General features: G+C 39.6%; 2 protein-coding genes across 2 annotated transcripts; both read left to right on the top strand.

Annotated features, from left to right (window-relative positions):
- Positions 1-2,158: 2,158 nt before the first annotated feature.
- LOC128868180 (probable cytochrome P450 6a23) lies at positions 2,159-4,249 on the top strand. Its single transcript, XM_054109990.1, has 2 exons — positions 2,159-3,527; positions 3,610-4,249. The coding sequence occupies exons 1-2, from the start codon at positions 2,453-2,455 to the stop codon at positions 4,032-4,034; spliced, it is 1,500 nt and encodes a 499-aa protein (XP_053965965.1). The 5' UTR covers positions 2,159-2,452; the 3' UTR covers positions 4,035-4,249.
- A 3,244-nt stretch (positions 4,250-7,493) lies between these two features.
- On the top strand, positions 7,494-9,208 carry LOC128868179 (probable cytochrome P450 6a23). The gene is made up of 2 exons (XM_054109988.1): positions 7,494-8,578; positions 8,619-9,208. The coding sequence occupies exons 1-2, from the start codon at positions 7,494-7,496 to the stop codon at positions 9,064-9,066; spliced, it is 1,533 nt and encodes a 510-aa protein (XP_053965963.1). The 3' UTR covers positions 9,067-9,208.
- Positions 9,209-12,331: the final 3,123 nt, after the last annotated feature.

The raw sequence follows: 12,331 nt of genomic DNA, 5'->3' as shown, positions 1-12,331 counted from the left end.
CATACGATGAGACCGATCTCCATGTGTCTTGCGCTTTTTTTAGAAAGAAATTTTGTAGTTTCGCTTTAACAACGGTCAAGGGGACATCGATGTCTGAGAAGGGGACAGCTTAAACCGGTTCTGGGGCCGACAGCTGGCCTGGCAAGCTCATCAGAAATTTCATTTCCCTCTATACCATATTCCTGTGCCCAGGAACCCAGATAAGAGAAATGTTTCCTGCACGTTCGAGACGTTTGAGTTCCTCCTTACAGGAGTTTACGAGAAGAGAGCTGAAATACGGCGACGACAGGGCCTTGATCGCAGCTTGACTATAGGAAAAAATATTAATGTTTCCTCCCAACAGCGATCTCGAAGCATTTTGCATGCCTGCAGGATCGCGAAGACCTCTGCTTGAAAAACGCTGCTTGTTACCGGTAGTTTAAAAGAGACCGAAATGCTGGCTGATTTAGAGTAAACCCCCGCTCCCACTCCAGACTCCATCTTGGATCCGCCAGGTGTCTATAGGGTCAACCATATAACTTTACGGAATTCAAAATGCTATAAAAAGGAAACTACTCAATATTTTCCAAACTGTTTTTTTTATTTTGAAGTACAATCCTTCCGGTTAATGATGGAACACAACTTCATTCATATGGCTGCCTCGACTAGCCATTCACCATCCCATATGATCGGTCCAATTTTTCAACACATTTTCGATTGTATGCGGCTGATTGTATGTGAACTGATGTTCCTGGTGATTAACGAACACTCTCGGCTACAGCAGCAATATTTTCGGGTGTAGTTAAGTCCGTAACGATAGATGGCGGGCCCTTTATATACGTATCGACTCTCCCCTCTTTCCAGTCTTGCCTGCTCGGAAAGCCCTAGCACAACCCTCAAAGCACAGTTTGTGCGAACATAGATTTACAGGCGTAGAAGGCTATATTGGTCCCAGATATTTATTAAGCACATTTTTAAATAAAATTTAAATTTAATTAAAAATTTAAAACAAAATCTAAATTTAATAAAAAATCTTTGCGCAAGTTTTAAAATAAATAAATAATATTTTATGCTATACTTGACTAGTTGCCATATAAGTTCTAGACAGACTCGTTTAGATGTTAAAGAATTATTAGTTTATTTAATTGAAATATGAAAATTAACAAAAAAACGTATAAAAAGCATGTTGAGACTAATTTTTGTCCACCCAACCATTCAATCTACTGTAATCCAAAACAATCTGCTTAAAAATTTCGAAAAATAAAAATAATGCAGAAGCTGAGATATCTTTATTGACTTACATACGAGTATGCACTAAGAAATTCGAGCACTTCGAAAAAATTCCTGACAAATTAATTGCTTAGAAAGTCCAGTTCAAGTTTGAATTGATATACTCGTACAGAATATTCTTTAAATTCAAACCTCTAAGCCTTTTTCAAAAGTTTCCTCTCATTGCTTGAGCTAGAGCTTTCAACAAAGGCTATTGTGGTGTTGTGCTTGTGTATATGCATAAAAACCACGTTCGATTATCTTTTGTAAGTTCGAAAAAAATTTTAAGCAATTTTAAAATATTGTTCCAACAGTTGCAAAATGCCTGCAGAAGCCTCAGTAAAGAAGTTGATAGCAAGAGAGCTTTGAGCGAAGAAATTGGCTGTTGTAGGAATTAAAGATGTGAGACCATGAACGTACATAGCCGCATAAAAGGAAAGTGTTTTTCATCAAGAATTGAAAATGAAAAACGAAGCAGGCAAAAATGTCCATTAAGTGTAGGTCATTAAGAGGTCCTTAAGCAATCACAGAAGAGTGCTCTCGATAGCACTTGATGCTTTTAAGTCAAAAATTGGAGAAAAACTGACGCAATGCAAGTACAGTCAAAATTCAGTTAATTTGTTGCATGACTGTATAGTAGAACTCAGAGGAAACTCTTTATAAAAATATTGCCAAAAAAGAACAAATCGCGCTGATCACCAGGCATGGCTTCTTACAACTTTCACCTCCCCTTTCACCACCTCCTCAGATGCCAAATACTCACAAACATCTACTTCTCATAAGTTTATAATAACGTACGAATATTATTTTAATTCATGCAACTTCTTCTGCATTTATTAAATCTTAATTACCTACTTTCTTTTATCGGCCTACAGCTACCACTTTGTCTCCAAGAACTTTACTAGATGTATCATTGCTTTTCAATTTTTCGATCATTTAATTGTATCCAGACAGCGCCCCAGTCATTGACATTCAACGGCCTTCAAATAGATGATTCTTTGCGAAGCTCTAAGCTTCACACCAACACACACATATGCGCTTGCTGTGAGCGCTTTCGTGGTGGCGCTGGTGGCTGTGCATTATTTTCAAAAATTCAAAACTCAGTACAGTAGCATCACTAGTCGTGTAAATACATCAAATGTAGCTGAGGAATTTCGCTGTTTGCACACTTCATCATCCTTTATTTGCTACTGATTGGCTCAAAATGAGCACCTTCTTCGCTTTGTTGGCAATATTGGTAACGCTGCTGATTTATTTTCTAAAATATCAACAGTCGTACTGGCGGCGACGTGGCGTACCGCACGATGAGCCCAGCTTCCCAATGGGATCACTGAAAGAATGGCGTCATACAAAATCCTTTTCTGACATATTCGCGCCCATCTATGAAAAATTCAAGGGCACCGGACCCTTTTGTGGCATTTACTTCCTCGTACAGCCAGCAGTTTTCGTGCTAGACCTAGAGCTAATCAAGAAGATACTCATCAAGGACTTTCACAATTTTCAAGAACGCGGTGTATTTCACAACGAAATTGAGGATCCACTGACGGGCAATCTCTTCCAGTTGGACGGTCCCAAATGGAATGTACTGCGTAAAAAATTGTCACCTACTTTCACTTCCGGTAAAATGAAGTTTATGTTTTCCACCGTCGTCGACGTCGCCAATGAGTTTATCAAAGTTATGGCTGAAAAATCGAAAGCTGCACCCGCGAATGTATTGGAGATCACTGATCTGCAAGCACGCTATACCGCGGATGTTATTGGCTCCTGTGCTTTCGGTATCGAGTGCAATAGTCTGCGTAATCCCAATGCAGATTTCGTGGTAATGGGCCGCAAGGCATTGGTCGAGCGTAGGCATAGCAAACTGGTCGACTCATTCATGGAAAGCTTTCCACGTTTGGCGCGGAAATTAAATTTGTGTTCGTTGCCAAAAGAAGTGCATGACTTTTACTTGGGTATAGTGCGTGAAACGGTAGAATATCGGGAGAAGAATCAAGTAAAGCGCAATGATTTCATGAATATGCTGTTGGAAATGAAGAAAAAGGAAGGTGAAGAGGACGGACTGACGGTGGAGGAAATTGCCGCGCAGGCATTCATATTTCTGCTAGCTGGATTTGAAACTTCTTCTACTACTATGGGCTTTGCATTGTATGAGTTGGCAAGAAATCAAGATATCCAGGATAGGCTGCGGAAGGAGATCGTTGAGGTGCTGGCACAACACAACAACGAATGTACTTACGAGGCCATAAATGAGATGAAGTATCTGGAACAAGTTTTCTCAGGTGAAATAAATTGAAGAAGTATGCAGTCAAACAAGTTTTAACTATTAATTTTATGTTTATTTTTGTGTCGTTTTTCATCTAGAAACCCTACGCAAATATCCAGTACTGCCGGTGGTTGAGCGCGTCTCCAAGGCAGACTATGACACGGGCGATCCGCGTTATCTCATAGAAAGAAATACGCACATTATTATACTCACCTATGGCATACACCATGATCCCGAGTATTATCCCGATCCCGAAAAATTTGATCCCGAAAGATTTACTGAAGAAGAAATCAGGAAACGACCCTCATGCGCTTGGCTGCCGTTCGGCGATGGACCACGAAATTGTATCGGCTTACGTTTTGGTAAAATGCAAGCATTAATTGGTATTGCGTTATTATTGAAAAATTTCAAATTTTCATTTGCTGCCCAAACTCCATATAAATTGGCTTACAACAAAAATAATGTGCTTTTATCGGCCGAGCACGGCATACATTTGAAAGTTGAAGAGGTAGCCGAAAATTAGAAGAGAGGAGAAATGGAAAATGCACTGGAAAGCTAATTTGGTGCAAACAGTGATGCTTAGGAATGCGAACAAGAATAAAATGTAAATATAGCAATTTTGAAAAAAGGCAAGAAAAAAAATCTTATCCGGAAATGCTACAATTTTTTTTTAATGTATTTTATTCACCAAACTAAGAAAATTAATAAAACAAAAAAAAAAAACTATTAAATGGTAACAGTCTTTTCAATTTTTTTAACTGTTATTTATATTTATTTGGTTTAATTTTTTTTAGGAGGCAGACCAACATACATATGCATATGTATATGGACCTGCAATTTCTGGCAGAAAAGATATTATTTTCTTTTTTTCTGTAGACCTAACGTTTATGTAGAATTTAAGTCCTCACTCAAGAAAATGCAGTGAATTTTAATAAAATTTTAAATATATTATCACAAAATTAATTTTGGACTGTCCTTCTGAGCAATTAAAAAAATGTCAAAAATCCTTACATAAAGAGCTTGCGAAAAATGTTTGTTTTATGTTTTTTTATGGATCCAAACAATAGTATATGAAAATATAGTGGCACACATTTAAAAAAAAAATGAAGATATGGCTTCTTTAAAATTGAAAAAAAACATAGTGTTTGAAAACGAAAACATTAAAAACTTAAAACAATATTAGGAAAATTTCTAAAGATAAAAATTTGTCATTAGAAAATGTTATTGATTTTGGTATTTCGAAAAAAATTCAGAAAAAAGTTTAAAGAAATAAAATTGACTTAAAAATTTTTGAATCACATTGAATGAATCAAATTGATAATCGAACTACATAGGTACATAAGAAATAATAGTGGCGAAGATTAAAAAAAAATTACTCTAAACAAACCCATTGAAAAACAAAATTTTTTTACTTTACATAAGGAATAATTGCGACGAAATAAAACAAAAAGAAATGTGAGAAAAAAAGTTCCCATTTCCCAATTTTTTAATTGATTTTCTTGTTGCGCAGAAAAGAAAAAAGGAGCAAAAATTAAAAAAAGAAATCAATCAAAAAAATTTCATATAAATTACTATTCGGAATATTTTATTGAGTTAAGAAAACATATTAGCAAAAATAAAAACAAAACATTCGAACATTTCCAAGGAAAGAAATAACCGTTCAACAATTTTTCATTGCTTTCGTAGTTTACAATTCTGATTCAAAAGTCGTATGCTATGACACAATAAAACATGACATTTACATGCCCAGCTCTCTCTTAAGTTATTTAAAAAAAGAAACAATTAACCACAATTAGTCGATCTAAATTGTATTTACTCAAATGCTATGGGAAAGCCATTATGATCAGCGGCCCGTTTACGGCTTTCGACCTCTGCTTAATAAAAACAAAATTAAATTGTTGATGGTCAAGTACGCCTGCCGGTGACTGAGTGCAGCTGGAGACAGAAAGCGCTGCGTTGAGAATCATAACCGGTTTTGAAAATTATATGTTCTGCTGCAAAGTGGCGTAATTATTAAATTAAATTCTTGTTCTCCATCTTCGCTTATAAAAAAGCAGTCAAAAACTTGAAAAGTGTTTTAACAAATACATATACGAGTGTGTGTATATACATATACATACATGTATTGTTTTTATTTACAAATTGGACAAATTGGTTTACTGAAACTAATGAAATAAATAAACTGAAATTGGAATATGCGATTTTTCAGCCACTTCAAACTTCCGCTTACTTGACCAAAATTGAATGAGCTAAAAAACTGCATACCCAGAAATGTTAGTCAAATTCAGATTACAAACTTAAAATTCAGATACAAATTTTAGGATTTCAAATTTAAATTAAACATAAATTTTGAAAACTTGATTGTTATGGTTTTGGTTTGACTTGGATTTTTATTGGTTGGTTAAAGCATGAACAATATTATATTAAGAACAAATACAAAATTTTAGCACGAAAAACATTGAAAATATTTAAAAAAAAATTGCGTAAAATTTTCAAATAATCAATATTGAGCGACTTCATATTTATCGAATGAACTATAAAAATGCACACCGAGAATTTTTTCAAGAATTCTGAATAAGAAATTTACCAGTTTTAAGCAAGTGTTTTGAAATTCGTTAATTTTTTATAACGTTTAGAAATTTGGTTTGAAAGTTTTCTATTATTCAATTCTATTCTATTATAAAAAATTTACGAAATAAATTTAGTACGAAAAATATTATTTATATCGAAAATCTTTGAACAGCAAAATCTTATATACAAGATATATACAAAATATCAGAAGGTTAATGAAAATGTCATTAGACAAAGAAAAATAAAGCTCGATAAGAGATGAGATCTGGTTGAACTCATTAAGATACTGAGCCATTGGCGCGATTCGGGCAAAATTTGTTCCATAAAAGGGTAGGAATTTCGAAGTTCTCTTCTTGAAACATTGAAGTCTATTTTTTCCAGAACGGTAGCACAGTCCCAAGCTCCCTTTGTAATGTCATACACAAAAGTCCAATAGAGAAAAGATTTTCCACTTTCTAGAAGTTTGAGAATTAAAAGAAGTAAACGAGCATCATGTGAAGGAAGAGGTTAAGTAAACCGTAAAGGCCGCAAGGCATACCTAAGAAAAACCTTTTCCTGAATCCTGTTGATTGAGAAGACCACCAAATATTAGTGGCATACTCAAGGTGAGACTGCACAAAACAGATGATAAACAATTTTAATGTGTATGGGTCCGAGAACTCCGAGCTATTCTGCCGACTAATATCAAGATTCAGAAATGATAAAGTTATTGAGATTGCTGAATTTAAGTTTTGCACCAAAAATAATATTGACGTCTTGTATTTAATCAACAGTCTTCTTCAAATAGTCTTCGGCTAGTAATACCATAGTTTAAAAAAAAGCGGGATTTTGAGATAAGATCTATCGCACTACGAATAAAGATCATGACTTAATTATGTTAGTCCAAGTCTACGTGTACCGCATGCCAATTTGGATATTCCGTGTAAAATATAGTACGATAGACTCCCACACCAATCGTACACTCGCTGCCTGAGCTCCTTTCAACATTGGATTTTACTTCGAAATCACATCGCATCTACTCAAAATCATCACATGATAAAATTGTATTTATATTCCACAGCTCCTTATGCGGAGACCTTACACTTTACCTTTAAAGTCAGCGATATTGCGTGCAGCTGCACCCAAAGTCATTACCAACGCGATTCCACTGAACAACTTGATTCTTCTTCTATTTTCTTTAAATCGATGACAAGCAAGTACCCGATGCATTCTTACAACTTTATGTTTTGCTTGCTCTTCCGCTCTATTTTGATTCAGAAAAAAGTTGTGATAAATATAATTTTTATGTGAACTCTTATTTTCGGCTTCAAACTTTACGCAATATGAGTATCAATATTGACCACGTTTGTGCTATTTAAGGCGCGACGCACTCACATTTCTGTTTGCACTGTGAAAGTTACAAGCACCATTGATGGACGTGCAAGTCTTTATCGGCCTGCTTATTGGCCTTGCAATGTTGGTTGTGATTTGGTTTTTCCGTCAACAAAACTATTGGCGACGACGCGGCATACCGAGCAGCAAACCGACGATGCTGGCCTGTTTGACGACAAAGCATGTGACACAGATTTTACGTGAAACGTACCAACAATTTAAGGGCACGGGTCCCTTCTTCGGGTTCTTCTTTCTCGCCACCAAGACGGTGCTCGTTACCGACTTGGAGTTGGTAAAAAAAATACTCATTAAAGATTTTAACTACTTCGCCGATCGCGGTCTATATACCAACGTGCACGATGATCCACTATCGGGGAATATGTTTTTCGCTGAAGTTCAACAGTGGAAACGTTTGCGTACAAAACTGACGCCTACATTCACATCGGGCAAAATGAAGAATATGTTCCATATGGTGAACGCGGTCGGCGAGCGTCTAATGACGACATTGCATAATCAAATTGGCGATGGTGATGCCCAGGGACCGGGCAAAGTGTTGCTTGTTACGGACCTCAGTGGCCGCTACACTACCGATTCGATTGGCACCTGCGCTTTCGGATTGGAATGCAACAGTCTCAATGCCGAGACGCCAGAATTCGTGGTGGTCACGAATAGCTTCATCAACCAGCGTCGTCACAATAAAGTTATCGAAGCACTCATTTTCAGTTTTCCGGAGATTGCGCGCTTTCTCCGTATGCGCATTATGCCACAGCCCTTGCATGACTTCTACATAAAACTTGTAAACGACACGCTTGAATATCGCAAACGCACAAAATTGCGGCGTAATGATTTTCTTGACCTACTCATCGATATGATGGAACGCGAGGATGCGGACGGTAATCGGATAGAGGGACTAAATGTGAATGAAATTGCGGCACAAACTTTCGTTATGTTCCTGGCAGGATTTGAGACCTCAGCAACTACTATGAGTTTTGCGCTATACCTTCTGGCACAAGAGTTGGACATACAAGAGCGCTTGAGGCGGGATATCAACGAGGTGCTCGCAGCAAACAACGATCAACTCACTTACGAGGTTATCAAACAGATGAGCTACCTGCAACAAGTAATTTTACTAACTTGCTTACCTTCTCTTTTTTTTCTTTTCGCACGTAGAAACACTTCGCATGTATCCAATCGTACCGAATTTGATGCGCAAGGCTCAGGCATACTACGACACAGGCGACCCAAAGTATTACCTTGAGAAGGGCACCTTAGTCATTATACCGACAATTGCCATACACTATGATCCTGAGTTTTATCCAGATCCGGAGCGCTTCGAACCAGCTCGTTTCACAGCCGAAGAAATACAACGACGTCCTGCTTGCACTTGGCTACCCTTCGGCGAGGGTCCGCGCAACTGTATTGGCATGCGATTCGGCAGAATGCAAACCAGCATTGGACTCATTTATCTAATACGAAATTTCCGATTCAGCGTCGCTCCCGAAACTGAAATACCATGCCCTTTGGAAAAAGTGTCATGTCTAGTTTCACCAGAGAATGGCATAAAGCTGAGAGTAGATAGAGTAGAGGATGCCAAGCCGATTAGGCGGATGTAAAGGTGGGAATGCACCGAGTAGAGGTAGCAAGTGATATTTTTATGCATACTTATAAGTAGATATGTTTAAGTATAAGATAAGAGTTTTTTAGTTAGTTAAGGTATCATGTAGAAAAAGATGTTTATATATTTTACTGTTGACCAGTGTAAAACTGTAACTTTGCGAAATAAAGTTTGCAATATTGCCCACATAGTAAAGCTGTACCCCTTATGGACCCTTCTAATTGTACAGAGTTCTCATTTAGCGTTTGAAATTTAATTAAATTCGTCAATGAGGAAAGATGTGGGAATATTTTTCACTAAATTTTTTTATTTGAAAAGGTAAACTTTGAGCACCACTTAATTGAAATAACTTCCACGACTGGCTTTACAGTAGCCCATTCTAACAATCTAATCTTTTATTACATATTCGCATGTTACGGCACATACCCCTGTGCTCAAAATAATGGGAACGCGACGAGTTACCAAGTTATAAATTTTCTCATTTCATTTTTTTAATAATTTTTTTTTTATAAAAGTGTAGCGTATTCTTTAACATAAACCATATAGCTCAGAGCCCTAAACTTTGTAGAAAATTCGTAAAAATGTGACAAATTTCGAAAACAAATACATAAAAATTTCCAAGTTTTTACTTAGATTATATGGGAAAATTTTGAGTATGCAGTCTTATACTTACTTACTTACTTAGCATAACAACCCGTTACCGAGTTACGGCCGACCTCACTAGCTCTCTCCAGGCGCCTCTGCTCCGCGCCGTATCCAATTCTGTACACCAAGCGAGCATAGGGTTTCCTCTACCTGGTCTTTCCACCGGAGCAATGGTCTTCCTCTGCGTCGGCTCCTTTGGACTTCGCCCTCGAACACCTTCTTTGCTGGAGCTTCTTCATCCATATGCACAACATGCCCTAGCCAACGCAGGCGTTGGATGGCGATGCGTTGAACTACGTCAATGTCGGCGTAGAGCTCATACAGCTCGTGGTTCATTCTTGAACGGTAGTCTTCGCCAACGCGCACAGGACCGAAGATCTTACGAAGAACTTTTCTCTCGTACACCCCAAGAGCGGCTGCATCGCTTTGTGACACTACCCATGTCTCTGCGCCATAAAGCAACACGGGTATGATGAGCGTCTTGTAAAGTATCAGTTTGGTCGTGCGAGACAGGGATCGACTACTCAATTGCTTACTTAGCCCATAGTAACACCTATTAAATAGCAAGAGTGATTCTCCGTTTGATCTCCAGGCTGATATCGTTGTTGCTGTTAATGGCGGTGCCAAGATAAATAAATTCTGGCACAACTTCGAAAGTATAGTTTTCCGCAATGACGTGCGTTCCTACACGCCGTGTGTTCCGCGTTGTTGACAGCATATACTTCGTTTTACCGTCGTTCACCGCCAGACCCACTCGTGATGATTCCTTCTCGATAGCAGGAAACGCAGCCGTGACATGTCGCTTACAGCGGCCGATAATGTCAATGTCATCGGCGTACGCAAGGAGCTGGACACATTTGTAGAAAATAGTGCCATTACGATGCACACCTGCTTTTCGGAGCACCCCTTCCATCACGAAGTTGAAGAGGTTGCATGACAGTGGATCGCCTTGTCTGAAACCTCGAACGGTACTGAATGGCTCGGAGAGGTTATTTCCTACCTTGACGGAGCTGGTTGTGTTGCTCAACGTCATTCTGCAAAGCCGTATGGGCTTCGCTGGTATACCGAACTCAGACATGGTGGCATACAGGCAATCCCTTATCGGGCTATCGAACGCAGCTTTATAGTCGACAAAGAGATGACTTGCTTTTCGATGGTGGACTTACCACTTCTGAAGCCGCACTGATAAGGCCCGATCAGTGTGTTGACAAACGGCTTAAGTCTTCCACATAGGACGCTAGACAGGACCTTGTAAGCGATGGTTAGAAGACTGATGCCCAGGTAGTTGGTGCAGATCATCGGGTCACCCTTCTTCAGTACTGAGATTCCAGTCGTCGGGCATGCTTTCTGCTAGCCATATTTTGCAGATGAGCTGATGCATGCTCCCTATCAGCACATCACCGCCAGTCTTGAACAATTCAGCGGGCAAGCCGTCAGCGCCAGCCGCTTTGTTATTTTTGAGCCGCTGAATGGCAACTCTGACTTCGCCATGACTAGGTGGTGGAACGTCCAGATTATCGTCGATTGGCGGTATCGGGTCATCTTCTACTGGGTCGGAATTGTGTGCGTCATCGCCAGCAAGTAAATTGCAGAAGTGTTCCCTCCATATGCCCAGTGTGGACTGTGTATCCATAACCAGATTTCCGTTTTTATCTCTGCAGGCTGATGCTCCGGTCTTAAAACCTTGTGTCAGACGCTTGACTTGTTGATAGAATTTTCGAGCATCATTCCTGTCCCTGCACTCCTCTAGCAGCTCACGCTCACGCTTCTGCTGTTCTCGTTTCTTGCGTCTGAAGAGGCGCCTCTCTTCCGATATCCTTTCCCTGTAGTTATCTCGCACGGCCCGAGTTGCAGCTGACTGCAGAGTTCTTTTGTAAGCTGCGTTCTTCGCTGCAGTAGCTTCGCGACACTCTTCGTCGTACCACTGGTTTCGTTTAGGTGGGCGTTGGAACCCAATGGTTTTTTCAGCGGCAGCTCGCATAGAGCGGGATATATGTGCCCAAAGTCCGCCTGCGTTTGCAGGTAGAGAATCGTAGAGGAGCAACTCCGAGAGGTGAGCGGATTAAGTTTCGGCAGTCCGTTGTGATAGCAGCTTAACGACGTCTAGCTTTCGTTGCGTAGTGGGCCGCACGTTCTTCGCATTGCATAACCGCATGCGTATCTTGGCTGCGACAAGATAGTGGTCAGAGTCGATGTTCACTCCACGGAACGTTCGCACATCATGCACACATGAAGCATGCCTTCCGTCGATCACAGCATGATCAATTTGGTTGCGCGTTCTTTGATCAGGGGACAGCCAGGTGGCCTTATGGATGTTGAGGTGTTGGAATCTGGTGCTACTAACTACCATGTTTCGCGCCGCAGCGAAGTCGATCAGCCTTAGACCATTGTTCGGTGAGGTCTCGTGGAGGCTGAACTGACCGACAGTGGGATCGAAGACAGATTCTCGCCCAACCTTTGCGTTGAAGTCCCCGAGTACGATCTTCACGTCGTGGGCTGGGCAGCGGTCATATACTTGCTCGAGTCTCGCGTAGAAATTGTCTTTGATGGCATCGTCCTTTTCGTGCGCGCAAATCAGGCTTATGTTGAAGAACCGTGCCTTGATACGGATTGTGGCT

Source organism: Anastrepha ludens, chromosome 6, assembly GCF_028408465.1.
Source record: "Anastrepha ludens isolate Willacy chromosome 6, idAnaLude1.1, whole genome shotgun sequence".
Taxonomy (NCBI): Eukaryota; Metazoa; Arthropoda; class Insecta; order Diptera; family Tephritidae; genus Anastrepha; species Anastrepha ludens.
Note: the sequence above shows the minus strand (reverse complement) of the source record. Positions and strands in the feature narration are given on the sequence as shown.